This window comes from Sorex fumeus, unplaced genomic scaffold (genome assembly GCF_029834395.1).
Source record: "Sorex fumeus unplaced genomic scaffold, SorFum_2.1 ptg000003l, whole genome shotgun sequence".
NCBI lineage: Eukaryota > Metazoa > Chordata > Mammalia > Eulipotyphla > Soricidae > Sorex > Sorex fumeus.
This window is the reverse complement of record NW_026606060.1, coordinates 53,485,192-53,499,056: the sequence shown is the minus strand read 5'-3', so window position 1 is coordinate 53,499,056 and position 13,865 is coordinate 53,485,192. Positions and strand designations below refer to the sequence as shown.

Sequence of the window (13,865 nt, the reverse complement as noted above, 5' to 3'; positions counted from 1 at the left end):
CCAGCCCTGGCGGCACGCCTTACACTGGATGATGAGCTTGCGGTGCTCGTCCCGCGAGTCCTCCATGGTGTAGAGCGTCTGCTTGGTGATGCTGTTGAGGTCCACGTTCCTCCAGTCCTCCAGCATCTGGAAGGTGATGTCTGCGCTGTGGATCACCGTGCGGGATGCCTGCAAGCCAGGGCGAGAGCTCATGAGCTCAGGGCCCGTCGGTCCAAGCCCCTCTGTCTGCTCGGCAACCTTTCGCACTGTTCTAATGTGTGTGGTGAGGGCAGTCAGCAAACTGCTTCGAAACGCAGGAAAGCTCATTTCAGGAAACCAGTAGGAGAGCCAGAACCCAGAAGAGCTATGCCCTGTTTGCTTGATGCCCACCCTCTTTTTCTCTCTCTCTTCTCTCTCTCCTCTGTCTCTTCACTCCTCCTCCTCTCTCCTCTCTCCTCTCTCTCCCCTCTCTCTCTCCCCTCTCTCCCCTCTCTCCCCCCTCCCCCCCTCCCCCTCCCCCCTCTCTCTCTTCTCTCTCTCCTCTGTCTCTTCATTCCTCCTCCTCTCTCTCTCTCTCTCTCTCTCTCTCTCTCTCTCTCTCTCTCTGCAGCTACTCCAGGGAGTCCAGGCCAGATCCAACCCTGCTGCCCAGGACAGCCTGCGGAACAACTGGGTGCGGGCCTGGAGGCTGTCAGCCTTTGGATGTAAGGATGAGGACGATGGGGGCCCTTTGCTAGATAACCCATGTGTCTCCAGCACCCAAGACCGGACAGCAGATAGCTAAGAGCATTCCTGCTGCCTCAGGCCAGTAATAGATTCTACGGGGGGACTTCACTCTGAATAAAAGTATCCTGAAGCTGCCCGCCACCGGTCTGCATTTTACTTTTTATGTAACTATGATTCCAGCAAGGACGAAAAACTGAGATGGAAGGAAAAGGGAATTAACCTTCTGGGCTCACTTATACGTGTGTGTGTGTGTGTGTGTGTGTGTGTGTGTGTGTGTGTGTCTGCGTGTGTCTGTGTGTGTTCTAATTCCTGACTTTCTCCACACAAATCCCCATTAGTTGAACTTGAATTTGCAAAGCTGAAGCAATAATGCTGGGGGTAATCGAACTGGAACAGGGACTGATAAAAAACAAAGAAAAACATTTCCGGGACCACTTGCTTTCCTTGCATTTTTTTTTTAAATAAATGTCGTTAGTAAAATTTCAAATACACACGGACATTGGGAGTCTCCTAATGCGCTGTGAATGTCCAGGTAACGGTAAACACTGATAATCCTTCGTCATTCCCAGGCCGTCCAAGCATCAGTAAAAATCATACTCAAAACTATTAGAATTCCCTCAAGCTAGCAGAGGCCTAGAGTTCCTGGATCCAGGGCAAGGGTGTGTGTGAGCAGTGAGGCTCTTGCCAGGTGTGTTCAGGCCTCGACTTTAATCCCAGCACCTCAGTATAGAGGACAGGCATGCAGGAGATGGGTCAAGCTCTAGTCAATGCGAATTCCCTTCTTCTTCCCTCTGAGTTATTCATCCTTGCTGGAATCATCATAGCTACAGAACCAGCCTCACCATGACGGGGTCCTGGATCCCAGCACCCTGCCTTTACTGACGACAGCTGCAAGCAGATGAACCTCCGTTTGAGGGGGGGGGGAGTTTGCTTTTGTTTTATTCTTGTTTTGAGGCTCCACCTGGAAGTGCTCGGGGATCACTCCTAGAGGGAGGGGCCTTAGGGGTCCAGATGCAGTGCTGGGGATTGAACCTGGGGCCAGCCACGGACAAGGCAAGCGCCTTACCCACTGTACTATCTCTCCAGCTGCAGCCCTCCACTTGATGGAGATGGAGCAGAACTTACTGAAGGTGGGTGGGTGATGATGCTCGAAAACGCAGAGCACAGGGAGGAGGGAGGCAGCCTTTGGCCTTGGGATATGGGGGTCTGGGGGGTTGGGGGCTGAAGAAGGCACAACACGCCAACCCCCTGGGCTTTTGTACATGGTCTTGTAGTCAACTAGAACGTTCTTCTCATTCCCTTACCCTGCAACAACCTTGCCACTCTGTGTGTGCCACAGCCTAAGCATTATCCCAACGGAGAGGCCTTCTCCTACCCATGTAATAGGATCAAAATGCTCCATTATTGGGGCTGAAGCGATAGCACAGTGGGAAAGCATTTGCCTTGCATGTGGCCAACCTGGGTTCGATTCCCAACATCCCATTTGGTCCCCCGAGCACCGCCAGGAGTAATTCCCGAGTGCATGAACTGGGAGTAACCCCTGTGCATCGCCAGGTGCGGCCCACCCCCTCCCCCCCCCCCAAAAAAAAGTTCCATTATCATCATCTGGCGGGAGGTATTTTTTTGGAGGGGAGGGATGGTACTTTTTACCTACTCTAAGCATAAGTACCACTAAGCATAAGGCCTGGCACAAAGCAGAGACTGAAAACAGATTTGGGGAGAGGGGAACAAATGACTGAGATGTGAATGCCAGGTTCCTTGCTTAGTTTACCCACCAAGACTTGAATATTTGGATCTTGGATTAAGCCTTGGAGGGTGAGCTTTTGACGGGGGTTGTTTAGTCTGGCTCATCCTGTGCGTGAGCAGGAAAGGTCACAGGGATAGGAGCAGGGACTTAAATTCCATGGTGCTTCGGTGCCAGCATCAAAGCCCAGTTCCCCTGGCTGGCCCAGGAATGCGCCTGGGAGTTGTCCAGTGAAAACGGACAAGCAGCGTTTGTGCGTTAGTTAGGTGCTGCTTGTGTGGAAAATGGAGAAAGATTATATGCACAAGCATGCCGTGGTGTAGAAACTCACCTACATGGGCACTCAACAGTCTAAGCCCCAGAGGGAGCCACCAAACCCGTGTCTGGTTCCCTGTGAGGATCCTGGCTGGGCTCTTCCAAGCTGGGGGATATTACGGATCATAGGTGCACTCATCCCACATAGACCATTTCCGTCAGGGATGAATCACAGTGCCCATCTTGGCATAGCGCGGGCTTTCTTCTGAGTGTGAGTGTTCTCTGATGTATGCAAAAGACAACACAGCCCCACACACCCTTCTCAGGAAGGGTTGAGAGAAGACGGACTGGCGAGAGACGGGCAAGGATGCTTAGAGAGACGGCTCTCGCTGAGCCTGGCCAACATTCCCTTCCCTCGACCCCCACTAATCCATCAGGCTCTGAGCTGTGCCCCAACACCGCCCACTCTGGCAGCACGACTGCCAACGGTTCTCCCCAGTCTCCAGGTCCCAGCCTGTGCTATCTCTTCTGCTGCCAGGAGCAGCAGAGGCTGGTGAGCCTCGGAGCAAATGTTCTTGTCCCGGCCTCGCGCCTCTCTCCTGCCTGCTCGGGCTTCACCACTCCACTTTACCCTTAGCCAACCAGCATCTGCCCAGAAGCAACAGTGCAGTGGGTGGGAGCTGCAAAGCCCCAGAGGGGTGTGGGAACCTCGAGCAGACAGAAAGGGATGGGAATGGGCACATGGTGAGGGAGGGAGAGGGGTGACACTGGGGTGGACACTGGCAGAACCAGGGCAGCCCCGGGGAAATGTGGTTCGAGAGCTGCATATTGGGGCTGTTACCTCCCAGCTTCAACTGTGTAAATATTTGTGTGTGTGTGTGTGTGTACAAGCAAACATAAGAGTATCCGTACATATGACCTGTGACCTGCATTGACCCCCTCTGCTCTAAGTCCACTGATACTGGTGACTCAGGAAGAGAGGCCTAAGATTGAAGAGTTAAATTCCCCTCCGTCATGTACTAAACTAAGAGGGGTGGAAAGGTTTTACATCATCAGACTTGAACGATGGAGTTAGAAGGGGGCAGGTTCACCCTCTGTGGTCTAGAGACAGAGTAGTTATGTTTGAAATGTTGGAGACCCTGTAAGTCACTTGTGCTAAAAAAAGAATAGAAATTTGGAAGAATAAACAAAATCCAGTAATTGTTGAATAAACTCGGGCTTTAAATTCTTTTAGATCTCTGTCTCTGTCTCTCTCTCAAACACACACACACACACACACACACACACACACACACACCTCTATTTGTTTGGGTTCATGTATCTCAGTGCTTCATGGCCAGGGGTGATTCTGCACCCCCAGACCCACCCTCTGGGTTCTCTGGCAATGTGTGGTGACTTCCTAGATGGTCTCAACTCACGTGGTATTTGGGATAGGCAGGTTACTGGCAGCCAGTGGGTACAGACCACTGGTTATATCAAACATCTACGGTGTCAACACAAAATCTACATGTACAATCTACAAAAGTGAACATCTGCAATGCACAGCCCATGTCCCCAGGGCAAAGGATCACCCAACTCAAGTGGTAGCAGTGGCTGGGACATCCCAATTTAACTTGAAAGGAAGCAGAAAATTGTGGCTTCAAAACATGTCCAGCAGGTTTAAGGGAAACTGGTGGTTTAGAAATTTATGCATTTGGGGGCTGGAGATGCAGGGGTGGAGCACAAGCATCAGATGTGTGAAGTCCCAGGTACTGTCCTTTTCCAAAACGGGAACAGCGGGCGGGGGGGGGGGGGGGGGCAGGGAGGTAAAAATAATTCTTATTGTTGCTGAAACTAGTATCAACAGCTTCCTGTAAGATCCTGCAATTGCTCTTATTCGGGGAGGTGCCCCCCATGATGCTGCTGCTTAGTCAGCTGGGGAGGTCTGTGATGCTGGGGATCAAGCTCAGGCCCCAGCACAGGCCAGGCAGGAGGTTCCATTCAAAGGCAGGGAGCAGAGTGTTTTGAGCGGGATGGTCTTTGGACCATACCTGGGAGGGCTTGGGGGCTGCACCTGGTTCTATTCTCAGGATGCTTCTGGATGGGTCTGGCGGGGATGGGCGGGTACCAGGAAGGGACCCTGGGCTTCCTGCACGCAAAGCCTGTGCTCCCGAGTTACCTCTCTGGTCCCAGAGGGAGTCGTTTCGTGGGACTGTCCCTGATGCGCAACACCTTAGCAGCACTTAGAACACATAACACAGGACAACTACCTGGCAGAGATGATTTAGAGATGTCTGGCGCCGCAGAATTTGGGAGAACCTTCTTGACACTGCAAGAAGCAAAGAGTTCATTTAAAATACTTGCGTTTTCCATGCCCCTCCCTTGAACGCTGCAGGGGACAGAATCCAAACTCTGGTTTCCTGCTTTGCCTGACTTTCCCTACCCCCCCCCGCCCCACCCCGCCTGCTTCCATCCCATCCCATCCCTGCTTGCGCTAACCCCAGCATTTGAGTCTTTATTCTTGGGAGATGACTGGCCTCACAGAGATAGCGGTGCTGGTGGGATGGGGTGGGGGTGGGGGGGTAGGGTGGGCATTGGGATTTCAAGTCACATGGACAGGCTGCCCTGGCAGGTGTGAGAACTTGTGGCGTCAATCAACCGTGAGTAAGAGCAATTATTTACTTGTCTTTCATTTCACTAATTGCGAGTGCAATCACTTCGTGCAGGGAGTAATTGCAGACATCAAGAGGCAGCTTTGAAGAAGGCCCTGTTAAGTAGTGCAGCAGCTAACAGAAACCGCAAAGGTGTGTGGAGCACCTTGGGGACACTCGGGACCCATCAAAGGCTCCTTTGCATGCGGAGACAGTTCCATCTCCCGTACTCAGGGGAGGCGGGTGGTCGTGCGTCTGTGGGGTCTGAAGCTGACAGGCCAAAACTCACTCTGACAAGAGAGTCCTTGGAGTCAGGCACTGGGGAGAAAAGTCTGCCTCCTGGCAACCCTCAGGTACGAGGCCCCGAGGCCCGCCCCATCTCGGCCTCGGGTGTTTTGCCAGCATCGTGTCAAGGGGAAGGGGGCATTCTTCTCACTAATTTCTGAACTGGTCAAGAAACAAGAAACTTCCCTAGGACTATTCTTCCTAGGAAGACTAGTCTCTGAACTAAAAATAAATAAATAAATAAATAAATATCCCACAACACAGACATTGTTGGGTTGGGGAAGGGTACGAATGTGTGTGTGTGTGCATGCGTGCGTGCGTGTGTGTGTGTGTGTGTGCGCACACGTGTGCGCACCCGTGCAGGGTTGGGATATAGGAGGTGGAGGGGGGGGCAGGGGGGTGAGGAATGGGGACAGATGAACTTCTAATTTTCCAGGCTGATCAATCGTTAATCCCTCTCCTTAATTACTTTTTCTTTAACTTTGTGATGTGGAATTTAGTGCTGGTGCAAAGAAAAGAAGTGAGAGGCGTGAAATAAAGCGGCTTTATCAATAGGTGATGGGCACCGCAGGCGGCCTCAAAGCCCCTCTGAAAGGCTCCCGGCCCGGTGCCTGGGTAATTTGATCCCCCTTCCCCCGTCCTCCCTCACTCGCACTTTCACGGACCAGACAGGCCAAAGCTGCAGTATTCAGGGGCCCTGGTCAACACCGTCGGTTGGCCTAAACATCGTGTCATCTTGAATTGGGCAGCACGTGGGTCGGCCACAGCCCCCCCACACACAGGGCACAGAGGCAGAGGCAGATTCCCGGCGGGGGGAGTGGGAGGGGGAGGTCGCGGGATGGCGGGGGAGCCACACGCTCACACGGACCAGAGCTCTCCATTTGGTTTTCTCATTACGCAGAAAATTCAGCACATGAATCCCGAGTCATTACCAAGCAGGAGCTCCTGGGAAATGTCCGAGTTTGGGTAGAGATGGTGCAGGGGTGGGGGGGTTGGGGCGGGGGGAAGAGGTGGAAGAGGGAGGAGTATCAGGTGACGCTGTGTGATTCTGCGGACATTCCCCTGCCTCTCTGAGCCTCATCTGCAGTTCAGGATGAGGTGAGGAAGGAAGGCCAGCATGAGCAGAATCTGGCCTGGAAAGGACCCAGGAGCAACCTAGGTCTGCAAGAGGAGGGCTGTCACCCCAATCAACAAGGATTCAATGAGTGGAGGCAGGGAAAGGGCCCGTCGGACTCCCTGGGACTTTGTAGGGGCACAGTACATAGCAGTTATTATCATTATTACTGTTGTTGTTGTTATCATCATCATCATCAACCCAGAATGTCAAACATCTGGCACCAAAACACCGTTCTTCCTGGCTCTGCTCCCAAACTCCTCTGTACTTACGTTCAAACTTGATGTTGCGCAAATTCTCTGGGAGGTCATGGAGAGCCACCTTGAGCCACTCGTCCAGCTGCTTGGCAAACTTGCGAATCACCTGAGTCAAACTGCAAGAAGAAATCATATTTTTTTAGGTTTTTTTTTTCCCTTTTTTGGGGGGGGAATCACACCCGGCGATGCACAGGGGTTGCTCCTGGCTCTGCACTCAGGAGTTACTCCTGGTGGTGCTCATGGGACCATATGGGATGCTGGGAATTGAACCCGGGTCGGCCGTTTGCAAGGCAAACAGCCCTACCGGCTGTGCTATCTCTCCAGCCCCAGTTTTTTTTTTTAAGCGGGAGGGGTCACACCCAGCGATGCTCAGAGGTTACTCCTGGCTCTACACTCAGGAATCACTCCTGGTGGAGCTCAGGAGAATGTTAAGGGATGTAGGGGATCAAATCCAGGTGGCCTCATGCAAGGCAAGTGTCCTACCCATAGTACTATCGCTCCAGTCCCCAAAGAATACACTTTGGTTCTTGTTTTGGGATTGTGGGGGCCGCACCCAGCTGTGCTCTGTGCTCAGGCATCACTCCTGGATGGCTTGCAGGGGATCACATGTGGTGCCAGGGATTGAACCCGGGCCATTCAAGTGCAAGGCAAGCACCCTACCTGCTGGACTATGGCTCTGGCCCCCAAGGAACATGCACATACTGTATTGCCTGCTCCTCCCAACAGCCGCCACCCTCTACTCTTAAGAGGAATTTAGTGCCCCTCATCCCTTATTGGCAGCTACCCAGAAGCGCCACGCAGAGTAGTGAGCCCAAAGAGAGATGGGATGGGTAGCTGGAGCTTGGCGGGGGTGAGGAGGGCACCAAGCAAAACGAACCAAAAAATAACACACACACACACACACACACGACTAGTAATTCCTTAATATTACCTATAGACCCATTTGTATTTAAATTTCTCTAAGACTTCATTTTCGTGGTTCGACTCAGATCCAAACAAGGGTCTAGACATTACATAAAAAAAGAAATAGAACATTGCCTTGTTCTATCCACTAAGTCCTAAGAAAAAAATCCTACTGCGCGCCATTGGCAATGCCATATTCTTGGTTCCTAAAAGGTCCCACGTTTTGATTTGATTTCATCTGTGTAGTGTCATTTAGCCTGCTCCTCTGTCCTGTGTGCTTCCTGGAAGCTGGGCCGTTTGGCTGAAAGATCTGATTGGACACAGGTGCGGGACTACTGGGCGAGGAAACATGACGAGAGGTCTCTGAGCCCTGAACCCCACCTGGCCTGCAGCCCACCTGCCTCTGTTCCCAACACTTGGGCAGAAGCCCCTCTTCCCAGGAGTTCCCCAGGAGCGGCTTCTCCCCATCTCCAGCTCCCAGCCTCCTTCACCTGGGCCCCTGCATTGTCTCCTGAGCCTTTTCCACCCTGTCCTCCTCCCCCCTGCATCCCTCCACCCCACACTCCCCATCTTCCATGGGACAAGGCTTGAAGGGGCTTCCCCCCAATGGACCTCACCCACTGGTTAAATGTCCTCAATGCTCCCAAATCCTCACCCATGATGCCACCCCACCCCATTCCCTCATCCCTGCCCCCCCTCTGCTGTTCCTGCCCCCCCCCTCGCCGTTCCACCGTTCAGGCCTTGGTCTTCCTCTCCACCTTCACTTGACCTTTCCTCCTCACCCCTCCTGAGAGCATCTCCCCTTACCTCCTCCCCTCTTTTTCCTCTCCCCTCTCAGAGGAACCTGGGAACTTGTGGCCCGCGGGGCCAAGTCAGAGGCCCCCTGACAGTGCCAGCCTCTGAAGGACTCTGCACTGCCCCCCCCCCCAACTTGGGCATGGGTTGCCTGGCCCCTCCCTGGGCAGGCAGAGGGCAGGGCCTGTGTCTGTTTTGCTTCTCGCTATCTGCCCTGCACCCAGCAGAGTGCCAGTCACTCGCAGGCATACCCAAATGTAAAACGATGCGGAGGCCTCACAACTGGTCCCTCTGAAGCCCCCCATGAGCCCTCCATCTCCCCCTCTCTACTCCCAGCATCCTCCTCCTTTCTGTGTCCCAGGCCATGACTGAGCTCGTGTCCCTACTCGGCCAACCCCGCCCCCCCCCCCCCCCCCCAGCTCTTTCCTCTCCTTAGGAAGGTCCCTGCCCCAGCCAGCACCTATGTATGTGTTTGCAGGTCGCTGCAGTATTTGAAATGCCTGGTCCCTGCACCCCTAACCCCACCCCACCCCCCACCCCACCCCCCAGCCCACCCCCCAGCCCACGCTCTCTGTGCTATCAGCTGTTTTCAGAAATCATTTTGACCTTGGAAAGAAAATGAGGAGGAGGAACTAGAGTGACAGCACAGTGGGTAAGGTGCTTGCCTGGTACGTGACTGACCCGGGTCCCAGCTGCGGCATCCCTTATGGTGCCCCCACCCCACCCCACTCCTGAACACCAGCAGGAGCGACCCCGAGCACTGCCAGGTGTGGCTCCAAAACCAAAAAAGAGAAACAAACCAAGCAAATCAATGCCAGGAAGGCAAGGACTGGCAGCACGCTGGGAAGTGACTTGGGGACTCCAGGGGTGAAAGGGGGCCGGATGGGGGTGGCCACTGGGGCCATGACGGTGAGGCCAGGGGCCCTGAGTGCACCAAGTCCCATGCCTGTCCCGTGTCTGTCTTCTGGAAAGAAAAGGGCCATATGCACCCTTGTGTCTAGCGGAGGGCGTGACACACAGCAGGAGCGTAAGAAACGCTGCTGGGAAATGCGAGTCGCCCCAAAGAACATTTGTCTGGAAGAGGCAAAGCTCTGGCACTGTGCTCTTAGCGTGCATCGTCCAACTTCGAAGTGAAGGGTCCACGGTCTGGAGGGGTGCTGGGAGCCCCCAAGTTGTGGCTGCCGGAAACCCAGCCCAGTTCGGAGTGGGGACCCTCATCCCCGGATCGGGGCCCTGGCCACTGGCCACCACCGTCTGGAAGCAGAGAGCTAGCCCGCTGGCGGGCAGATGCAGCCTGCCTGCCTCTGGGGCAATCGTGCGATTTTTTTTTTGTAAAGTGAAGAACGGCAGGGAAGGTTCAGCCTGGAATAGGTTCTATTTTGGGACCCCGGGCGGCAGAGTCAGCTAAACAATCAGCCAGCTCTATTCTGGGGTCCCCTGAGCAGGTGGAGGGGGGCTGCCTCCCACTCACCTCTTCCTGCAACAGCGCCACCTACCTGCATCTCAGGAGGAACTGAGCCGATCTCACAGGGGTCGGGCATTCTGGGATGCACCAGGGACCCTGCGTCCACTCCCGCCCAACGAGGGTCTCACACACGCAGGGCCAGCCCACGACTGCAGAACCTTCTCCCAGGCTGCCATGGCGCCAGTTCACCCTGTCCTTGTGGGGGTCATGCTTGCAGGTGGCCTCCGGATATAGAGTCTATCTGGGACCTTCCTCTTGCCTAAGTTTTTGTTTTGGGGGCCACGTGCGGCGGTGCTCGGGGCTTACTCCTGACTCTGCTCCAAGGTCACTTCTGGTGGGGCCAAGACCACACGCTTACCCTGTGGGCCATCTCCCCACCCTCCCCGCCTCTGACTTCCCCACTCACAACTCTCCTGCTGCCACTGATCCCCCCCATCCCCCACCCGCCAGCACTATGAAGCTGCATCAGCAGTAGAGGTCAGCAGAGGTCAGAGGTCAGCTGCCTCGGACCCAGCACCAAGCACTTCCCACCAGGGTTTCACTGCCTCCTGACGGCAAGCCCATACTCAGCAGGCCTGTGCAGTTCATCCCTGAGAGCGTGAGAAACTGAGGCCCAAAGAAGTGATTTCAGCTGTCTGTATGGGTGTGTCTGCAGGGAAGTGGAAGAAGCCAGATTCGAGCCCCATCTCCAGATCGGGCACTTCTGCCTGGTCATCAGTGGCCCAGCTAGTGCTTCAGTGCCCGGACTCTGTCCTCGGTCATCTCTGTGTCTCTGCCCCCAGCTCTTGTCTGCCTGTCCACTGCCCATACCCCAACAGTCATGCATGCACTCATGCACACATACACACACGCACGCACGCACACACGCACGCATACCCTTGCCTTTTTTCTTCCTTCTGTTACGTCACTCATCACATTTCATTCGTTTGGGTCAAAAGAAGCGGTACTCTCTGGGGCCATAGGGCTACTCCTGGCTCTGTGCTTGGGGGGGATTGCTCCTGAGAGTGTCAGGGGGACCACATAGTGCTGGAGACCCAAGAGGCAGGCCAGGCCATGCACAAGGCAAGCACCCAATCCCTGTACTATCTCCTGCTTAACCTAACTCATCAGTAACGCCCACTGCCAAGAACAGAGAGGAGGGCCACATTGGAGGATGGCTGGCTTTCTTATCTACAGTGGTGGCATTTCTCGAATCCTGTCTTGTGAGTTTCAATCCACTTTACTGGCTTGGGAAGACAATGGTGGGTCTGAGAATGGGGGCTAGGAGCACAGTCTCAGCCCGGGCTGCCTGGGTGCAGAGTGAGCATTTCACAAAAGAAGAACGTGGGGCCAGAGCGACAGTGCCGCAGGTAGGGCGCTGGCCTTGTATGCGGCCGGCCCGGGTTCCATCCCCAGCACCTCCTCTGGTCCTCTGAGCACCGCCAGGAGGGAACCCTGAGCACAGAGCCAGGAGGGAACCTGGAGTATCCCCACTGGGAGTGGCCCCCAAACAACAAAATAAGGAAGAAAGGAGAAGCCCTTCTCACTTCCGCCCGGAGAGGAAGCTGGGCCTGACTCACAGGAAGCACCACCTAGGGGCTGGATGGATGCATGAAACTCCGACGTCAGCCATCGGATCAGCTCTGATCTTGTGAATGACTTTGTCTTCCTGATGTAATGGAAAGGGCACTGGATTTCTAAGTCAAAGATCACACTGGTTGTTATGCAAGCCCCTGGCCGACTGTCAGGTCACCGAGGGCAGGGAGCATGCGTTCCCTCCCTGAGGCTCCCCCAGAGCCCAGCCCGGTGCCAGCACATGATGGTTCTTGGGGCCCGGCTGCCTCGTTTATCTTTCCAGCCCCAAGAAATCTCAGTTCTTAAACTTCAACAACTACATCTATAAAAAGAAGCCAGCTGGGGAGGAGGTAGGGCTGGGTTAGCATTTTGTTTCTACCCCGTGAACCACTTGACAATAAACTAGACATGTGTCGGATGAGTGAACCCCTGTAAAGCACAATTAGAAGTACTTAAAAAGCTTATGAAGTTCTCTTATAAGGCTAGGTATGCTTTTAGCCCAAAATGAAGGCAAAGATTAGTACCAAGTGAATTTATCCAGCATGTAAAAAGGAATTTAGTGACTCAAAGATGAAAGGGGTCTGTATGATTTATATATATTATATATAATATATGTGTGTGGGGCTGGAGCGATAGCACAGCGGTAGGGAGTTTGCCTTGCACGCAGCCAACATGGCCGACCTGAGTTCGATTCCTCTGCCCCTCTCGGAGAGCCCGGCAAGCTACCGAGAGTATCTCGCCCGCAGGGCAGAGCCTGGCAAGCTGCCCGTGACGTATTCAATATGCCAAACGCAGTAACAACAAAGTCTCCAATGGAGACGTTACTGGGCCCGCTCGAGCAAATCGACGATCAATGGGAGGGCCTTATTATTTATATGTGTGTGTGTTTTAAGGGCACACATGGTTTTGTTCAGGGCTTACTCCTATCTCTGTGCTCAGGGATCACTCCTGCTTGTGCTTGGAGAACCACATGTGGTACCAGGGATCAAACCAGGGTTGGTACATGCAAGGCCAGCTCCTAAGCCCCTGCACTATCTCTCTGGCCCTCACATATATATTTAAAAACAAAGGCTGGGGGCCCTAGTTTAGATCCCAGCACCACCTGGTCTCCCTCACATCATCTCCCAGCACTTTGGACGTGATCCCTGAGCACCTCCTAAGCTGGAACTACCCGGAAGACAGGTGCCTCAAAGACAGAAGGACTTGGAGACAGCCCCTCTGTACGAGAGGAGGGGCGTGATCATCCCCACTATGAGGTAGAAAGAAATGAGTTCCAATTTTCCAACAAATTGCCAAAGGTTGAGGGTGAGCTAGCAGCAGAGAAAGACAGAGAGAGAGAGAGACAGAGACAGAGAAAGACAGAGACATAGAGACAGAGACAGACACACAGAGAGATATAGACAGATAGACAGAGAGACAGAGAGAGCTCTGGGAGGAAGTTCTGATCGATTCTCCAGCTCTTCTCTACAGACCTCACCAGGTGAGAGGGGGGGGCTTATCTTCTGTGATAAAGACTGGGGACAGGGATTGGGGGGCAGATCTGAGAGGATGCAGAAAAGACCAAGTTTCCTTCTAGAGATGCTTCTTGGAGGAGCCACAACCCTGCCATGGCAAAGCATCAAGCCTACCTAGGCATTCTCCCTGGAGCAGAAGCCATGTGACCCTAACAAGGAGGAAGGCAGAGAACACTGGGAAACCCCCACAAGCTCTGGCCTGGGAGATACTACAGGGCTCAGGGGACCAGAGATGTCTCTCTCAGGGAATAAGGGCAGACCCAAAGGGTTTTCTCACAACTGGGCCAGAGCATGAATCCGGACAACACAACCCTCAAGATAACGGTAGCAATCGGAGCCTAGCAGTTCTGTGTATATGGAATGGAGCCTTGACTTGGAGCGCCCACCTTAAGTGTGAAAGGCTGAGTGGCAAAGTCAAGGGCCCAGAGACAGAATAGGAACTAAAGGATTCACCTTGCAGAAACCCAGTTTGATCCTTGGATCCATGAGCTAGGAGTGAAATATGGCCCCTCAAACCCAAAATTAAAAAAAAAATAAGAAGAAAAATAAGACAATCCATAACATGAACCAAATGATGAAGACAAAATATGTGCTCTCAACATAAAAATGTCCTTAACAAAGTTCAGGAACCTTTCGTGATAGAA

The 13,865-nt window shown here is 53.6% G+C and overlaps 1 protein-coding gene across 2 annotated transcripts in view; it reads right to left on the bottom strand.

The window, feature by feature from the left end:
* RFX4 (regulatory factor X4) overlaps positions 1 to 13,865 on the bottom strand; it is a 152,814-nt gene that overhangs the window by 41,843 nt on the left and 97,106 nt on the right. For both annotated transcript variants that reach the window (XM_056118722.1, XM_056118721.1), the window contains exons 9-11: positions 7,006 to 7,106; positions 4,954 to 5,012; positions 24 to 168 (exon numbers count right to left, since the gene is read on the bottom strand). In XM_056118722.1, the coding sequence (XP_055974697.1) occupies positions 24 to 168; positions 4,954 to 5,012; positions 7,006 to 7,106 (305 nt within the window). The remainder of the gene's footprint in view (positions 1 to 23; positions 169 to 4,953; positions 5,013 to 7,005; positions 7,107 to 13,865) is intronic.